This window comes from Harmonia axyridis, chromosome 7, assembly GCF_914767665.1.
Source record: "Harmonia axyridis chromosome 7, icHarAxyr1.1, whole genome shotgun sequence".
NCBI classification, from domain to species: domain Eukaryota; kingdom Metazoa; phylum Arthropoda; class Insecta; order Coleoptera; family Coccinellidae; genus Harmonia; species Harmonia axyridis.
The window spans coordinates 27,265,751-27,286,121 of NC_059507.1; the positions used below are offsets into that span (position 1 = coordinate 27,265,751).

The following is a 20,371-nucleotide window of genomic DNA, read 5'->3' on the forward strand; positions in this document are numbered from 1 at the left end:
GGGACTACCTCAATTTTCACGTTCAGTAAATCGCATAGCTCAGCATTTTGGGTAACAAGCAAGGTTGAGAACCCAACCAGTCGAATTGTTCGTGGTTTTCACAATAGGTAAAAACGGAAGAGGGAATAGCTGAAACCCATTCACCAATTCCATTGCCTGGTATTCTCTACTCTCGCCGATCTATTAGGTGAAATATCCTCAACGTGAACCACGTGATCGTCAAGTACACTCCGTTGAATGGATCTCCTAGCTTCGAAACCTCGCGCGTGGTAACATTGACAATTGTGTGTTGTGCGTCAGTTGCTATTTTATTTGTTTTTTACAATTGTTCAAGGATACGAAGATGACAGTTGAAGATCACTGAATATATTGATGTGTGGTAAGTGGACGAGTAACATTTTTCGGAAATAAGAATCTATAAATTCAGTTCTTACGGTTTCTGGAGCGATTAAAATTGACCATAATATCACCTGAGTGGAATTGCGAATTTCAAGGTTGTACATTAATTCATACGTTTTTTAATTTGCCTTCAGTTGTGCGGCATGCGTGGACGTTGGAATAGGTTAGAAATTGACGTAATAAAAATTTACGAGATAAAAATATCGCAATGATTTGCATCATAATCTTCGAGATTGAGGAACCTCATCTCAGTTCCTTATCATCAAATTTTATTTTTGGAGTATATTTTGATGGTGACTGCCAAAATATTATAAACAATATTTCTGTTTGAAACATTGGATATTGTTTGATGTTTTCAATCATCATCGACATAGAGATTATTATATGTTTCGCTGTTTTTATGGAACAATGGGTAATATTAGAATACGATATTATTCATTGAATGTTTTCAATGTTTACAGTTTTGCTTATTTGCCAGTTGGATAATATTTCGAAGAAAATTTAAAATATCCTTATTAAAACCACTATTAACAATCTGCTAAGATAACTGATTTTTCTGTATCACAAATACATTATAATTGTATTGATATATGCAAAGCAGCACTTGAACATAAAATCTTCATGATTTTTTAATTGAAGTACTTACAAAGACTAAAAGCCAAGCTTAAATTGTTCACACATCATTTTTTATATTGAATTTTTATTCAATATAAAATAATTCAGATTTTTCTGAAATTATAATACTTAGATGAATTCTTTCGTGGTCATTTTTTCTTTTCAAATATTTCTCTGGAACTTTGAGTGCTAAATGCATAAAATTTATAACAATTATTGGAAATTGTGAATCATTAAATTTTTGATCTTCAAAATTTTGAATTGTTTGCATTGCAGTCATCAAAGAACTGAAGTTATTCGCATCGAAAAATTTTCTGTGTTGTGTTTTACAATTTAATGTGTTTCATTCAAATTACAATTTATTTGTGAAGACATCAGTTTTGAATTGACTATAAAGGGGGTTCCTAAATTGGAGATACAAACGAAAATGACAAATTGCTCGTATCATTTTGAGAAATAAAGTCCTATAACATGTGTCCGCAAACGATTTGTTTTCGAGATACAGATGTTTAAGTTCAAGTTTTTTCCTCAAAGCATTTTCCCTTCCCAAGATATTTCATTCAAATATGGAAAAGATATTCCAATTTAAAGTTTTCATCATGTGATATGCTAATTTTGAATGCAAATTTAAAGGGTGATATGTTCTCTGAAAGAGTGTCCTTTTCTTTCCACCAGAACTCTTTCTTGGTGAACCACTGGTAGTTTAGAAAATTGTAAAAAACATATCTGGTCCAGTACTACACTTTTTGGTTCTTGTCAAACAATTCTTCAGTAATCCTCAGGAAAATACAAATTATTATATGATCCAGTAAGTTGGGATGGATAAAATTAATTATATGTTTTGGTACTTATTTACCCAATCTGTAGAGAAGATTAATAAAGTCGATAAACTGTTAAAAGCATCACAAAAAAGGAGGACTAGAAGAAACACCCTGTATCTCGAAAACAAAGCGTTTACAGACCCATGTATAGGACATTTGATTCTTGAAATTATTCAAGGAATCTCTTATTTTTCTTTCGTACCTCCAAATTAGGAACACCCTGTATAAGGTAAGAATAAACGAATCGGTAATTGAAAAAATGCTATTATTTTGAGTAATATTTGGTTCAAACTTCGTTATCAAACCTCTTTTTCTCACATTACAGATATCAAGATATGAGTAAACGTTGTCGTCGAAAAAATTTTTTCTGATTACCCCCCAAGAAAAAGAAATGAACTACGCCCTTGCTTCTTATTTATTTATCGTTTCAACAATTGTCTATTAATTAACCTATACAATTGTCTACGTTAAAAATAATATTATTTTCACTTCTATATTTTGGTTATTCTGACACTAATGTTATAACTCAATTTGAAAAAGGCTTTTTTGAAAATGGACTGTACCTCGGGATTTGCACCTGCAAGATGCCTTTGTAGTCAGTGTTGGGTCGAAGCATTAACTGATCTGCTACCAATTGTACCAAGTGTTAAAGTGTTGCACATAATCTACTGTTTTGAGTTAGGACTTGTGTTGAAAACTTTTATATTTAGTACAATCGTTGTAACACAAAATTCGAATTTCGTTCGTTTTGAAGTCAATTTTTGAAAATATATTTTTTTCGAAATTTGTTTCCTAAAATTTTCGCGATTAAGATTTATAGATCTTTTTCTAGAGCTAAGAGGATCACTGCCATATAACATCTGATTTTTGTATCGAATCACTGCCATATAACATCTGATTTTTGTATCGAATTTCATGCAAGTACCTCCAATTGTTTCTGAGGAAAACACTGGACAGCGTATGGCATATGGATTGTTTTTATTCAATTTTTGTATTCTACACATTCCAAAACGTAAACTGTGAAAATCTCAGGTGCAGAAAAAATGTTTTTCCTTGACTAACTTCAAAGCGAGCTCCAAAGGTTTTCATTGGGAATAATAGACAAAAATTAAAATATCAAAGATTTTTTCCGCAATCTTGAAAAACGTGCTGATAATTTCAAGAAAAGAAGAAAACAAGAAAATCAGTATTATTAGTAAGCAGTTTCTGTTGACGGAAGTAAAATTATATTCCTAGAGCGTTCGATTGTTAGAAAATTCATTTCATTGATACCTAAAACGAAATCGAGGTCAAGAATAAAAAGGCCTCGCATGTATAAAAACTGGTAATATTATATTGAATTCTTATGATACTTTTCGCTGGTAATGCTTTGGAATATCTTTCTTAAGTCGGACATTCATAACTTCCTTTTGTAATTGTAAGGATACTCATTAATTAAACTTCGCATTCAAATCAATTTGGAATGATAGTGAAAAATTTCTGATAGGTATAAATAAATTATTGATTTTATAGAGAAAAAAAATCGTACGTAATGGAAGTGCGGATTCAAAAAATTATCGGTATTTACATGAAATTGAAAATAAACCAATGTAATGTCGAGTTATATGTTTTTTGAAAAAACAAATTAATATAAGATTGAAAATAAATGAATAGATTATAATTCGATTATCTTCAAGTGTGGGCTAGATTTCTATGGAAACCTCTGAAATGTGTTAATTATAAAACAGGTAATTAAAAACAACTCAGTGTGAATTCAGTCTACATATCAGTATATCACTTATTTTTAGGATTTCCCGAAAATTAAGTAATCAGAAAAAATCCCACGAAGAAACTTCATAATAGCATTTAGATTACAAACAACTGGATAAACGGGCAATGCAATAATATTGCATATTATAACATGTAAACTGATTGTTATCACTTACACCTGAACTATTAACTTCTATTAAAAAATAATGTCGGCAATTTCCTCCAATCATGTTTTTCATTATGAAACTCATACCTATTCGTTTCTTTCAATATCATCGAATTTTTACTCGAGGTACAAAATGTAATACGAACACAACATCCTCAAAATTTATTCAACTGTATAGGATAGTATATTCAGGGGCGTAACAAAGGTAGAGTGATATTTTTCTTTGGAAATATTTTCAACCATTTTGAATTTTTCATCGAATGAAAAAAATTAATTCGTTTGTCTTCCAGAGCTTTGCTCGCTTATATATTTGTGATATTTGCACGAAAATTAGAGAAGCTGTTCCATGAAATTTGAATTTGAAAATCGAGAAATAAAATTGATGATGAACTTTTCGACAAAAATACCTTCTAATTAGGCTCCACTAATCAATTGTGTATTGCCACAATATATATTTGAAGACTTGGTAAGGCTTGAAGTCAAGAACGAAAAAATACTTAGCTATAATAAAAGGCATGTGACTATTGAGAATAATAATCAATATTGGTTGAACTGACTGAAATAAAATGCAATTAAATAATAAAAGAAGAAAAATAATGAAAATAAAACTATTGTCGAAAACCATCAAAGGTCGCATTCTGATCATAATTATTCAAAGGTAGTCTGAAATTCATTTGAGTAGTTGCAAGTTCCCTTATTTGAATTGTTAATGTTACAATTCATCTAGCTTTTTCATATTTTTAATGAATGTCACCTACTGTTGTTTGATTTTTGGAGCCGCTGCCTGATCTGATTTTTTTGATGTTCCAATCAGAAACCCCCTCAGATCTGCTCCCTGAAAATCTTCCCAGATCCGCCAGTAGAATTTTCCTTACATTAACCCAATAAAAATGTGTCAATATTAATTGGAAGGAAACAAATATTGATTTATGAATTGTTTATTATATTATTGAATTGTTTCATAAAGGAACAAATCACATTGGGATCGTAAATAATGATTTATTTTGAATCTTCTAACTGATATCGATTCTGGATAGATTCTTTGCATATACAGGGTGTTAGTGAATAAGAGCGTCAAACTTTAGGAGGTGATTCTTCATAAAAAAAATTATGACTGTTTACTATATAATTTTTGTTCGTAACTGCTTCGTATAAAGTTTTTCTTGAAAACTGACTATTTATTGTTCCGAAACCTTTTGGGGTATTGCACAGTTATTGACATGCAATTAAGAATTTTGTCTTCCTCATTGGAGCGCATATAGGTATCGATCTCTTTTTTTTTTTAAGAAAAAGTAGTACACCACTGAAATATTTCCAACTAAAAATCATTTCTGAAATCTTCGTAAAATTTGTGACAAATAATCTCTCATGCCTGTTTATCATATAGGGCACCGTCTTTATGGAAAAAAAAAACATTTTAATCCATATTTTCCATTTATTCTTCATATATATATTATTATATAGTTCTTGTTCATGTTTTGAAGTTAAGATGTTTTATTTTTTTGCATAAAAACGGCTACTCGTACAGAAAAGGCACGAGAGATTTTTTGTCATAAATTGAACGAGCAATTCAAAAAATTAGTTTTAATTTGAGATAACTCAGTGGCGTACATTTCTTTCGTCAAACAAAATTTCATCTCGATCGAATCTGCAATCACAGAAATATAGGTGTTTCTTTCCAATATTCTGCTTGAATTTTTCATTGTCCCTTTCCTATAGTTGTGATGATGTGATCAGCTCGAAATTTTGCTTACGGTGCATCTTAACATGTCGATGTTGTCAAAAAATATAAGGAATTTTTTTCGATATTCTTCTTACATTTTCTATATAGTTCTTATAACTCGATCAACATGAAATTTAGCACGAGGCTTCTATTTGATATTCTAGATCGAATATGCAGTTTCAAAATTAACAGGAACGCAAAATTGGACCATATTTACGTAACTCTTATGAGCTTATGATTAGTCTCACAGAGGTCTAAGCCAGTATGGTTAGAAAACATTGAACTTTCAACATATTACAGCGCATTTTCTATTTACTACGCCCTAGAAATTTTGGCAATCAAAACGTAACAACTTGTTTACTGAGAGTTCATAATGTTCTCTCTTCCAAAATAATTCAATTCCAAGCACCAACTTTGTTTGGGAAAAAAATAAATGTGACAAGGAATATTAAGGTGTTACAGTTACATCACTGATGTAAGACAAATATTTGGAAAGGTTATCTACATCGCGAAATTCAAAGGTTAATCGTTTGACATTAACAATATGAAGATGAGATAAAATATCATTGATCTTTTCGTGCTGCCTACTCAAACATTTCTTACAAGTGAAACAGTATAATAGAACTATAATATGTCTTGGTGTTCGAAAAATACAGAGAAAAATTATATAACAACTTGTTCGGTAAAAGAACGCTCAAAACATATACAGGGTGATTCAAACTTCTGTATCAAGATAAGTTTTAAGATTTTTCTCAATTTTTCCTCCATAACTCTTTCAGTTTTTGAAATATTGAGATCAGATTTGAAATATACTAGTGGAATAAATTAAAGGATCAAAATAAAATTCGAGATTTTTAGCGGTTTTTCGAATGGCTGTATTTTCGATAACAATGGTCGTATCTCAATTTGAAAAAAAACTTTTTGAAGCTTGAAGTTTATAGTTTAAAGATCTCATAATGAAACATTTTCTCAAGCAACGTGTACCGCTCAATCCTAATGAATACAGTATCTAAAATTTCTGTGAAATTTTCTCAGTTTTTATTTTTGACCTATAGATTCAACTATATGGATGAGATAACTTGTTCATCCAGCTTCAATATCCTTCTTTCAAAATTTCGATACGAGCACATCTCGCTGAAATATCGAACTTTGAATTGAAAAGAACTTTTTGATGAAGAATTAATAATAATAATTATAATATATATTTATATCCGCAAAACCATATTCACATGAATGGATACAAAAAATATATAAATGGTATAGGATATGTCAAAAGTTGGTATAAATTCAAGTAGCACCTGTGAAATATTTTTCCTCAGTCGAAAGCAAAATTTAGAGAACCGTGGATGACGATAACAGTCCAAATAATTAACATATAATCATCAATATCACGACAACAATAAAATACTGAACTTTTCACACAGTGCTTCTATCTCGAACAATATTTTGATTTTATATATATTGGTTTTCCAATAAAAAACTAATATATTATTATGAACAACAATATTCATATGTGTAGTGAGCATCCTTAATTTTCTCTAGATAAAAAATAAACTACTCAAATGAAACCATGTTTTCTGGAAACTTTAGAATTATTTGGCTCTATAAAACTCATTACTATAGGTACTGAACGAGCGAGCAGAATTTTCTATCCCACCGTCAGTGCCTTCCTGAAATATTATAATATTATTCTCCAACTTCCAACTTATACCCAATTTTAGAAATTTTCAACAATTAGGTACTATGCGTGACAAAAGAATAACCCACGAACAATGAGAACCTTTTTTAGCTATTTTTCAGTTGAACAGGTATTTACAACAATTTTCAAATATTCCACGCTCAAGGTTAATTTCTATAATCCTGAGCACAAAAAAGGCAAGTTCCGAGAAAGAATAACAAGAGAAACGAAATATTGGAAACACCAAGCAAGCACGTACTCTACCAACACAATCTTAGAACTCCTAAGATTGATATAATTTCAATCAAATAATTTCGACAAATTTAGGCTGGGTTCTAGTCGCACAATATAAATTTGAGAACTCAAATTCAGAATTATAAATTTTTTCAAACAAAACACAAAATAAATTAACTAATTACTCCTAAACTCATCTTATATTTCTTGTTTTTTTCTTTTTTTAATGTCTTTTTCACTTCGTCGAATCTTTTTTATAATTTCCTGAATATTTTATTTGGCATTTGATGTAGGTGCCCTCTGCTTAAGTAAGATTATCCATAAATTGATTGAATGTTTTATTTTTTCTTTCGTTATCCCCTAACTGTTTCAGTTATTATCAGTTCTAGAGTTTGTTTTATGCACTGATCAACTTGTTTTATAATTTTACCATCACATTTTAAATCTCATAATCCCATTAAAATTTTACGTGAAAAATGTATTTTGTGTTTTTTCGATGGGATGAGCCGTTTTCGAGACATATACTTCTGAAAAAATAATGCCATTTTTAATTCACTAAAGAAACCTAGTGTGAAATTTATTTTTGAAATTCCTATAGAATTTTCTCTGTCTCTGATAACGCGATCGAAATTAAATTTTGAATTAATCTTGAAATTGTTTTTTTTACATTTGATTGCAATATTTAATTTTGATCGAATTGGTAGTTTTGAAATGATCATAAAAACAACATTTGGAACGGCCATATTACGGAACCCCTAGTTGTATTTCGCCATTTAACGATCTTAACCGCAACATTCGAGATCCAAACCTACCCTGAAAATTACAAGTTTCTATAGGTCTTTTCGTTCCAGAGTTACCTTGTTTACGAACAAAATTGAATATGAGGACGGATTCGTAATCATTCCTGGATCAAAATTCGAAAATTGCAGACATCGATACATAGTGGTAGAGTGATCTGTTCTGGAACGAATGCTCAAAAGTAATTAAAGCCGCTTGAGACGCAGATACAGTTCCTCCTATGAACTGACAACATTATAGTGTCTGTCCTTTGTCATCTGTGTTCCGAAAATATATTTATTTTATTGCTTGCACTATCATATATTAGTTCACCGCGACGAAATGTGTTGCAAGCAGTTGGAATCAAAAATAAATAGACTGCCTGAAATAAACCATAAGCTCAAGACGTGTGAATAAAATGTGTTGGGCGCAGTATAAACGACATGCACGCATAGAGATACCGGGAATGCTCGAAGAGGATTCTCTTTACCTATTGAATTGAAATTCAACTTCCTTGAAAATTTCTAATTTACAGATTTTTACATCAGATAGTTATCATGTTTACGAACGATAGAATCGAATTGAACGAAGAATTTTTCATCAGTGAGTCCAACCGTATAGACTTATAGAGCACAAACATGATAACTCTCGAGTTTCGAACAAATGAGTAAAAATTGACTAGAGGACAGGGGTTCAGTGAATATGGCCATTCAAAATTTCGTTTTTCTGGCCATTTTACATTAACAGAGTCAAAATGAAGTTTTGCATGTTGTAGAATTTCATGTTGATTCGTCATCAGAACCAAGAAAATTGAAGTAAAATATCAACAAAAAAATTACTGGAAATGTTTCAGTGACCACAACATCCAAGGAATTGAGGTTTTGAAATGAGATATTTCTATTCCCAATAATTTCAAGACTGTGAGAAATTTCAAGCTTATCTCATCATTAGAACCTCAGAACAAGGCCGTAGAAATGGGGGAGGGGTACTAGGAGTAATTACCCCCCCAAAAATTTCTAAAATATAAAATTGTAAAAAAGACGAAGAACGAAAAGTTTTACTTAAAATGAACCAATTTACTTCTCTTTGAAATCCACATGGCAGTAATAATTCGGACCCTTTTACGATTTATGAGATTATTATCGCTTTCAAGATGAGTACTTTTATTGCACTACGAGCTCGTCTTTGTCCGAGGTCCGTAAAAATTATGGAACAAATTTATTTTCTCAAAAGAAAAACATTTGGCAACAGAATCTTGAAAGAGGTCAATTTTTGTTTCACTTTTAGCAAATTTTTATGCATTTTTGAAGGATTTTTGTTGCACCCTGTTCCATCCCCATCAACCCTCTAAATTTTTTGAATGGGGAAAGTGGGTCATATGGTACTTTTTTGGCAAGGTCTTTGTATCTGCTTTACAGGCGTGCAGAAAATTTCAAGAGGAAAAAATTTTTTTTTTCAATGGTGAAATAAATTTCCAATATCACTACATTTTTTCTCCATTAAAGGGTTCGTAGGGGTTGAAAGTTGTGCATAAACAAAACTGTAATGGTCGACTTTTATTCGGTGACAAAATTCATCAGGTATCAGCGTCTCAAAGTAAATGAGCCATGACAAAGTGCACATACTGAAAACCTCTTTGAACTAACTAATTTAAAAAAAAAATTTTTTCTTGAAATTTTCTGCACACCTGTGAAGAAGATAGAAAGACCTTGCCAAAAATGTATCACATGACCCACTTTCCCTATTCAAAAAATTTAAAGGGTTGATGGGGATGGCACAGGGTGCAACAAAAATCCTTCAAAAAAGCGTAAAAATTTGGTAAAAGTGAAACAAAAATTGACCTGTTTCAGGTTTTAGTTGCCAAATAGTTTTCTTCTGAGAAAATGAATTTTTTCCGTAATTTTGACGCGCACTGTAAATAGTTAGTGATATTCCATCGAATAGTAGGGGATAATAAAGCAATGTGTAAAATTTGGAGAGTTTTCGATTTTTGTATTCTATAAATTTCTGGAGCGGTTCAATTTCTCTTTTGTTGAACAATTCCAAAATGTTAAAGTAATGGATCTATACTCGTATGATTCATTCAAAAACGATATAACTTAGTGTGTAGGTTGGTGTTGACGTCAATGAAGTAATTAATACTGTTCGGCGATGTAAACTTGAGAAAATTAACCGAGGGGTGGTATAATGCAGTTTGGAAACTCTGTTTGATCAATGGTCAATCGCGTTTTAACACTTGCTGCATCGTCCAAAAATAACTCATAGAGGGGTACAGGCTCAGCGAAATTCAATGTCTTAGATCTATTATACGAAAATGAAAAACTATAGAGCAAATTCGAAAGAAGACACTCCAATGAATTTTCGTGAAATATAATTTCACAAATGTAGAAAGTAAATGAATTACATCATCGAATTTTTTTCTAGAAACTTATAATTATATGATGAGTCCTAGAATTGTTAATTGTATTCAACCAAAGATTTTTTTCTTTATTAAAAAACTATCTTTGCATCTTTAATATTATCATTCAGAATTGAATGAATTTAAGTGTGAAGTTTCCAATGATAATTTTAATTTTTTGCAATTTATAATAGTTTCTGAGTTGCAGAACTGAGAACTGAGTTAGAACTTTTTGGAGGGGCACTACAGGGATATCGAAAACCGTTAGAGATACAGGGTGGCTTAAATTACGAATGAATTGCGTTATTTAGGGATTAGTGTGTTGGTGTTAACAGATCCAAAATCTCCAACAGTTCTCGAGATATTTCGAAAAAACTGAAAATATTTGTTTCTGGAGATAATTTCACGAAATTCGGTTTGTAGCCATTATCCAATATAGAGATTCTAATGGTGTCAGATTTTTTCTGTTTTCCATCGTTTCAGAGACGCGATAGTCCATTTTTATTCGTATGGACGCCATATTGATTCACTTTATGAGGTGATAAAGAAAAAAATTACGAATTCAATAATGTATCACACCCAACAAAAATATCGACATTCTATTCTTGAAATGATTCAAGGAATTTCTCATTTTCCTTCGTACCTTCAATTTATAAGAACTCCCTGTATAGCTAAGTGAGAACAAACAAATTGGTAATCGAAAAAATGCTATTATTTCGAGTAATTTTTGATTCAAATTTCGTTATCAAACTTTTCTTTCTCACATTAGAGAAATGATTAACGTTGTCAAAAATTTTTTTTCAATTAAACAAAACGTTGAATTCCATCAATACTCTACGCAAAATAGAAAAGAACTTTCAATTCCGTACCACCTAATTAAGTACCTACACACAATTAGAAATTATTTAGCTGTAAAGCTGTACAACCAACTACCAGTACAATTTAGATATGCAGATCCTTTTACTCGGAAGATGAATTTTTCTCCAATGAATTCCAATAGAAAACAGGGAGAAGTTGCATTGGTATTTTAATTTGTTTTTTCTCTTAACCCTTTTGAACTGACTGTTAATTGTTACCTTGTTTATGTTTTTTTTCGTGAATGAATTTGATTTGATTTGATTGATAAGCAAAGGTTCAATAACCAAGATCTCAATGTCACGTTTTGCTAATCAAATTTTGATTAAATTTGTTATTAATTTATAGGCATCCAAATTGTGATATTGATCGTACCATAGGAGTTTCGCCACTTTTGAATATACAGCTTACGTTGCATAAGAGTAAACATTGTGCTACGCCCATTGGCAGATTTTTTTGTTATAAGAATTCTTCATGGAATTCATTCACCAAATCTGTATTCCATTGAGTTATTATTCATAAAAAATTACTTTTCACGATTGTGGCAATTACCAGAGCTTCCTGTGTAATAAAAATAGAAGAAAGTTGCTAAATAACTCAAAATCATATGTTAAGTCATTCGACTGAAAGGCTAGGTTTAAATTTATCATAGATCTAAAATTAGTACTGTTGTTTGAAAATGAGAACATATAAGTTTCAATGGGAAACGCATAAATTTCTTAATGTTATAGATTTAGCTAAACATACATAGGCTACTGTTTTATTTTCTTGCATAAAAACGGCGCCCCATTCGCAAAAAAATTCTGAGAAATTTTTTGTCGCGAATTTCGAATTCTTCGTTCAGAATTCAAAAATTGTTGTTAGTTCTAAATATCTCAGTGGCGTACTATTTTTTTCTTGAACATTCTTTGAGACACCCCGTATCTCGTATAATGAAGCATTTGCTTCTTGAAAGTTATACAACATAATGTTATTTTTCATGCAGAATCACCTTCTGAAGTTTGTCGCACTTGTTCTTTAACACCTTGTATAAGTACTGATGCATCAAATCAATGATCATAAATCAATTAAATAGAGTGATAATAAATAGGATAATGTGAGATTTATCAATATCAATGATATCCATTAAGAGTGTGAATGAATGAAAAACTGTAAATTATATTATTCAAAGAGCCAAATAATCAATGAAAATATCCCTACCTATACCTATAATATGATATTATATTTTATTGGCAATGAATCGATCTATTCTTAGAAGCAAAGATTCATCTATGTATGATATTCAAGTTTTTATGCGTTGAAATAATTCATTTTTTAATGCTATTCCTTCAACAAATATTCATAAGATGCAAAAAATTTACCGATATTTTGATGGAAATAGAAATATGTAGTCACCATAATACTGCGAGCGCCATCTATGCTGAAGTGTCAAACTCTGGAAATGATCTCCGAATCAAATATTATACGCCCCCTAGAGCCTAAATTACCAACTATACTAAGGAGTATTAATTTCATATTTTACCATAGACCTCCTTATGAACTCGACTTGCTTACAGTTCGCAGCTCTCTCAACGGTAGTTAAAATCACCTATCGTTTGTAATAAAGGTTTCGTTTGAATCGTATAGATGTCAGCATACGAATTCAATACTTTTTGAATTACATCAGAACGAACTTGTATTTTCTAAAGAAACTTAACGTTGAAAACTGTGAACGAAAATCTCATTGAACTTCTTGTATATGAATCAGAGCATGAAAAATCCTCCCAATAAGACGTCGCTAGCATTAAAACTCTGTGCGTGACCTTCAATATGTGATTTATGGACCTTGATGACAGCAGACTTCAATTTGACATTTGTATTGTCAAGTCAGCAGGATTTTATTGTCAACCACCTGCTATGTATTTGGGTGTTCTACTAAATACTTATTGCCGGAATATTAACATTTGTTATATTAAATATAAACAGCTGTGCGTTTGTATTGATTTAATAATTTTATTCTCTAATCGAATGTTTTCCATCGAGTACAGTTGATCGCGACAAGTGATTCTGAAATTGAACAGGTTAAGTGGTTCAGTGATTTTCTGACCAAACTCCTGTCTGGAATAAGTCAAATGTCAACTAGTGGCTGTTTGATATAAATTAGATTGTAATGGAATCCTTCAGGGTAAGATCATTGTATGATTTCACCGGAGAACCAAATACGGCAGAGTTGTCAATCTCAGCTGGTCAAATCCTGACAGTAATCAGAACTGATGTTGGAGAAGGTTGGTGGGAAGGAATCAACGAAAATGGTCGCTCAGGTCTATTTCCCCAAGCTTATGTTGAAAAAATTGATTTTACTCAACCTCCGGCTGCACCTCCACCTACTCTTCCTCCCCCGAATAATGTGGGATGGTCTGGAACTCAACCGGTTCCAGTTCAAAGTACGGTTTCACAAGAAGACGACTGGGATGATGATTGGGATAATGATGAGACCTATAGTGAAATTGGTGGTAATAATGTTCCTCCTGTCGAGAATATCTACAGCAATGATAGGAACTTGAATTCAAATAATCTACCACCAGATTTTCCTGGAGAAAGTAATTTAAATATTGACGGTAAAGGTTCTGTTACTAAGAAGAGTTTGAACAGATTTTCTTCATATGTGAAATCTGGCCTAGAAAGTTATATTCTTGGTGAGTTATTGATAATGCAATAAATCAAATGCATGAAAGGATTATTCAAAGTGATTAAATATAAAATTTGATATCAGGATGAGTCATACAGCAGTCAATAAACTATCAAGCTTTAAATGAGTCACATAAGAAGAAAAACAATTGCTAATTAGTGCATTTTAATGGAATGATATAGAGCTTTTGAAGCTTTCCATACTCAAAACTTTTTTGAGACAGAAAAAATTATTTTAGAGGTGTATCAAATAAATGAATGTTACACCTTACAGGAAGCGATACTTCTTATCTGTATTAGACAAAGTTATCCTTTGTCAGTTGGAATTGTTAATAGTATTAGAGACAATGATAAATTATTACATTATGTTATATTTCGAATTCATTTCATTTTTGCACTGATTCTTCTTTCGAATATAGAATTATTCTATATAGCTTCTTTCCAAGATTTTCCTTATACTGGTAATGAATTTCAATGAAACTTTCTTACAGGGACGGTTAATCCCACATCAAATTGCTATAAGATAAAAATACGAAAAGAAAATGAGACAATACGATGGGATCCTATTACGAACCCTTACACAGTTCAAATTGCATCTCCAAAGAAAGCAAGCAAAATGGGAGGTCTCAAATCATTCATTGCCTATCATGTTACACCATCATTTTCAGGCATTGAAGTTGCTAGAAGATATAAACATTTCGATTGGCTGCATGATCGATTAAGAGCAAAGTATAATATTATCTCCATACCCCCCTTACCAGATAAACAAGTATCTGGCAGATATGAAGAGCATTTCATAGAACATAGAAGAATGCAGTTGCAAGAATTTATCAATTACATGTGTAGGCATCCTGTTTTATCACAAAGTGAGGTATGGCACCATTTCTTGACATGTACAGATGAAAAGCAGTGGAAACAGGGTAAAAGAAATGCAGAAAGAGATCAAATGGTTGGTGCTAATTTCTGTTTGCAAATTGATGCCCCTGATAAAGAATTGTTAGCATCTAATGTTGAAGCAACTATGGAAATGAATATAAATAGTATTAATCAAATTGATCAAGCTTTAAAAGGACTCATGCAGACTGTTGTTGATCAACAGAAGAAGTGTTCTAATATGTATAAAAGAGAAATGCAAAAAGTTGGTGAGAGCTTTTTTGCTTTAGGTACAGCTTTCGAGTCAGCTGAAAAAGGAATGTTTTCAGATTTTACCACAGGTGAGTCGATATTCCAACACTCGTTTCTTATAGTTTGTTTCTCATTAAATTAAATTTTTGTAGACATAAAAAGAATGGGATCGACATATATGACAATTGGCAAACTTTTTGAAGATCAGTCAAAAGTTGACTGGCAAAGTCTAGCAGATAAACTTTACATATATAAAGGAATCACTGGTTGCTACCCTGATATATTTTGTCTCCAAAGATCAGCAGAACAGAAAAAGAGGGAATGTGAAAAGAATGTTCAGGTACAACAACCTCAGTTGTTAGAAATTAGAAAGAGAACAGATGTTCTAACTTACGCTGTTTTCGCTGAATTGGCCCATTTTCATTCAGAGAAAGATGGAGAAATTAAGCAAGCTATGAAATTGTTTCTTCAAGAACAAGTGAATTTTTATAAAAATATTGTAAGCAAATTAGAAGATACTCTACAGCGTTTTCAATGAAACCCGTAATTAAACTTAAATGAATTATCAGAACTTGCCTTTCTGAGCAAACTGGCTGAGTCACTCCAAGTAATGCTTGTGGTCTTTGATGATGATGTTTAAATACATATTTAGAATATAAAAATTGAAGGAATTTCTAGGTTTCTGAAATTAACATTTGAAGATGTATTTCAAACATATTTCACTTTGATTCTAGCATAGATTTTGCAAGTTTGGCTGTGTTTTAAGAAGTATTCCATACCCTTTATATTAAGTGTGATAACCAGTTTGTTCTAATTTATTTTCATAAGTATATATACATCCAATAGATATGTACATTTTGTAAAATTATACCTGGAAATATCCCAAATGAATGCTTATGAAATATGTCTCAATTTTTATCTTTCTATTGAGAAGATTTAATTTTCTTATGACCAATTGTTTATCAAATGGATTAATTTATATAAAATTATACGAAATATCCAAATTCACCTCTTTAATGTTTTAATTGTTCAGTATATTAAATTATATCATGAGTTTGATTAAATTTGAAATTTGTTTATAATGATCAAATGAGGAGTATTGCCATTTTAGCTTATAAATCATATGATCAATTTATTCTAATTTATTGTACCTATTTGCCTGACCAAAATTTTTCCACGTATCTGTACTATCCATCAAATGCAGCTTGAATTATGTACTCATATTAATGTCATGTATTATTATATACATATTGTCAGGTTTTCATAAAATTGTGAAAATTGTTATCCAAATAGTTGTTTATAATTAATATTAGTTTTTCCAACAAACAATTAATACTTGTGCATTTAGGCAGTTTTTATGTAATTTTGTTGAATATGTATATTTTATTGTACCTTATATTATTATTTACTCTTTATAAACAAGTAATGTGCAAATTTATTTTTAGCATAAACCCTGCAAAGTTTGAGATCAAAATCATCTTATATAGAGTATTTCATGAATTCATGCTTTCATTTTGACTGCAGGACAATTTGGTTACTCTGAATTAGTATTGTCAATTGTCCCATTTTACAAAAAAATTCCTTGAATGTTTCCATAGATTTTCATTGAAATTTCAAGGACTTAGTCTAGAATGAGTGATATTTATTCAATGAATTCGGTCCTTCATAGACTTTCATCATAAATGAAATAAAATCTTCAAAAAAAGTAAAATATCTAGTTGGAGATGTGGAAATTATTTTAAACGGGCCCAGACTAGTAAAACACATTTTTTTCAAACAATTTCACCCTTATCAACTTTATTCAATACTCTACTAAACAAGGATAGGGTAAATGCACCGGTTCTCGACCAGTTAACAGAAACATCGATTTCGAGCACGATTTTTTCACACATAAACTCATCGAATTTCAATGGTGTTGGTGTTCATCGATTATTTGGCGAGTTTTAAATGATTTGTCATATAATTTTAAACGTTCTTTCCGCATTTAACCTTTGAAATGTGGAAACATAGAAAATCTCAATAACCTTCGGTTCTCGACCACGCCGCAGAGATCTCGACCATTTTTGTGTTAGTTTTCGACCAGTAATAATAGTGGCCGCTCCACTTAAAAATTTTATAAAAAACTTTAGAGCGAGATGGGTGATTAGTACTTACTTTCGTACCGTACCATCGACATCACCACCTATCACTCAGATGGGTTTCAGAGGAGCTAATCAAGTAAGAAACACTCGAAAAGTAAAAAAAAATTATTTTGCAAAAGTTTCCACTTTCTATAAATATTTCAAAATAGCAACTCATACAACATTATTTGGTTATTTTGCTCTTAATATCTATTTAGAAACTAATGAGTAAATAAAATATAAAACACCGACCCCCAGTGGTCGAGAATTAAGTACAATCAAATTGGTTCTCGACCGCGAATAAATAAAGGGTAGAAATAAGTGTTTCAACGTTAATTCGATGGTCGCAAACTAATATTCAGAAAGTAGATATATAAATGAATCAGGATATCGAAAAAAAAACAAAAATAATCCAACAGAAATATATCGGTTGACATAAACAATTATTGAAGTAACATATTGGTTCTCGACCACTTTGGTCGAGAAATAAAAGATACAAATTTTCCAACACCAGTACGCGACCGCCGAATATTTAACAAAAAAATATACATTTATCTGCTTCTTGATTGAAATACACTCCAAAATATATCTTATAGTTGATATGGAACAAAATATACACACATAATTCATTTAGAATAAGGAATAATTACTATTTTCTGGTCATATATCACAAAGCACTTTTCTAAGAGAGGACGAGAAAGAACCCTTTTCTATGATAGACGATTATAAACTAATTTTTAGCGCGAAAACTTTGACCTATACCCCTACTATGCAAACTATCTTGGAAGGGTAGAATGGTCGAGAACACGTACCGCGAAAATATTTCACACTACATGATATATTTTTATTATTATTTTATCTCAAATCACGGAATGGTCGAGAACCAGTGCCGGTCGGCTAACCAGTGCATTTACCCTATACATATTTTTATGTAGCAGTCAATATTGAGCATATTTCAAAATATTATAATGCAATGTGCTGCTAATCTTATAGCATATTTGACTGGCTGCACCAGTGCGAATTAATTCGAATTTTTGTAGAACTAAATGACATAATTAGCTCGAATTAATTCAAACTGGTGCTGCCAGTCGAATTCGCTATTATTTTCGGCAACATTGCATCAAATGAACTGAAATCAAATTATAATTTTGTCAAATGTGAACTATAGAAAGCATTTAATCACAATCAAATTATCAAGAAAACTTTTTTTAGGTTTAGTGAAGTAATTATGTTTTAGGATATTTCATTTCCTAAATGGTTGAAACACAAATGAAAGCATGTGAAAAAAGTAGAAATTAAATTAAAGAATTGAAAGTTATCTAAAAGATGAGGAAAGCACTGACGTTAAATTGGAAGCTTGAGAGTTATATTGCTCTTTGGAGAACAGAGATCTATACATAAGTATAGGTAGATGTGTTGTACCATGACGTCATTGTTGTCGATTAATTCATCTTGATGAGGGGTTATGTCGAAATGATCGTCCTGAAATTCGGCATGAACATTCGAGTGATTATTTAACAAATATTAACTAACTTTCGAGTGAAATTTTGCTTTGTACTTGAAATTGTTGGAGAGGTATAAACTTAGTTGATTCTAATCAAAAAGCTATTGAGCGTTTTATGGAAGAAAAATAAATAAAAACTATTCTAATTGACACGTTCAAAATGTGATATTGCGCTGGTAATTTGGCCTTTTGATGTGCTTTCTATATGTTGAGATGGTGTAACAGTGGATTCATATAATAGTCTTGTTCATAGTTAATTTCTTTAGTTTTACTAGTTTTTTTTTTACAAAAAAGCTATCTAATGATGCAATTATATATTGGGTGTGCCGTTTGAAATAAGGAATTAGTAGTCTGTTTCCGGTATAACCGGAAGTTCTAGAGATCTGAAAAAAATTTAGGGAGAAAGATCATTGTCTCAAACCCCAACATGCAAATTTTCAGGACAAAATTGTGATCAGTTCTCCATAAATTTCTAATAGGCCATCGCGGTGAATCACACAGTATAAAGGGTTGTCCAATGAGAGGTTTCGCTATCATGGAGGCAGCTGTCACTTTTGAAGCCGATGACATATTTGACAAGTAAACGCTACAATACAACGCATTGAAATGGTCAAAATTCACTATAAAATAAAAATGGTGATAAAATATCAGTCACAGTCACATAGGAAATATTTTTTTGGTCGTCGTGAACAGAGGCGTATCTAGGTACTATTGCGCCTGTGGCAATATATTGGACAGAGCGAAGATTTTTTTTCATCCATTATATTTTCTCATAGTATTTTTTTGTTCATAATTTAAGTGATTTATTTTCGTTTCACTGATATTGTGATTATTTAAGGCTTAGTGCGCATACTCTAGGAAAGGCTAGCAATGTAATGTAATGTTTAAATGTTTCCAGATTCTTGGGCATCGCTCGTTGCGAGGTGTATTCATGAAAACCGAGTTGTGATCTTTCGAATTATTTCGCCTGGTGATCTAATATTTTTTTCTTTTGATATTTTTGGGCACCCCTGCAGACCTTGCACCTTTGGCAGTGCCACCTTTGCCACACCCTAGATACGGCCCTGGTCGTGAAGCACGTTTTCTGCAGGCAATAGTGAAACTGTTGGAAGATTTCAGCACTATGATTACTATGTTTTTCTTATCAAGATAAATTAAGGGCCTATTTTCGTCGGGGAGTGGGAACTATACACACAAGCACAATGTGCTTGGATGGGTTTTCACTTGACAATGATGATATTCATATATAAGTGATCATTTAGAAATTAATCAAATTATGTTACGCTACTGCTAACGGAACCCGTCAGAGAAGGAGCGACGAATCTTGGCATCAGAACAAATGCATCAGCTTAAAGGCGATTTCCGTTCCTCTTAAGATGCCTATGGTTTTACTTGTCAAATGTCAAATGAAAGCATCTGCCATGTGGCGGGGAATTCAAAATTGAATATCTTATTGGAAAACCTTATACCTATAATGAATGAGATATATATTTCACTCACTTTTATGGATATAAAATGAGCATTCGAGCAGACACATATG

At 31.5% G+C, this 20,371-nt stretch overlaps 2 protein-coding genes across 3 annotated transcripts in view; both read left to right on the plus strand.

Annotated features, from left to right (window-relative positions):
• The window catches only part of LOC123684720 (CD151 antigen-like), a 26,635-nt gene continuing 6,264 nt past the window's right edge, over nt 1-20,371 (plus strand). The window contains exon 1 of the mRNA XM_045624102.1: nt 1-379. The gene's annotated coding sequence lies outside the window, so the exon portion shown is untranslated. The remainder of the gene's footprint in view (nt 380-20,371) is intronic.
• Nucleotides 13,257-16,629, plus strand: LOC123684718 (sorting nexin lst-4). Of its 2 annotated transcripts, none has more exons than XM_045624099.1 (3): nt 13,257-14,090; nt 14,574-15,296; nt 15,360-16,629. In XM_045624099.1, the coding sequence occupies exons 1-3, from the start codon at nt 13,565-13,567 to the stop codon at nt 15,743-15,745; spliced, it is 1,635 nt and encodes a 544-aa protein (XP_045480055.1). In that variant the 5' UTR covers nt 13,257-13,564; the 3' UTR covers nt 15,746-16,629. The 2 variants fall into 2 exon arrangements, with proteins under 2 accessions (XP_045480055.1, XP_045480056.1); XM_045624100.1 differs by having other exon boundaries at nt 13,258-14,012.

Coding starts and splice junctions, on each gene's coding strand:
- LOC123684718 (XM_045624099.1), top strand. CDS start 13,565: ATGGAATCCTTCAGGGTAAGATCATTGTATGATTTCACCGGAGAACCA. Junction 14,091..14,573: donor CCTAGAAAGTTATATTCTTG/GTGAGTTATTGA, acceptor ACTTTCTTACAG/GGACGGTTAATCCCACATCA. Junction 15,297..15,359: donor GTTTTCAGATTTTACCACAG/GTGAGTCGATAT, acceptor AAATTTTTGTAG/ACATAAAAAGAATGGGATCG.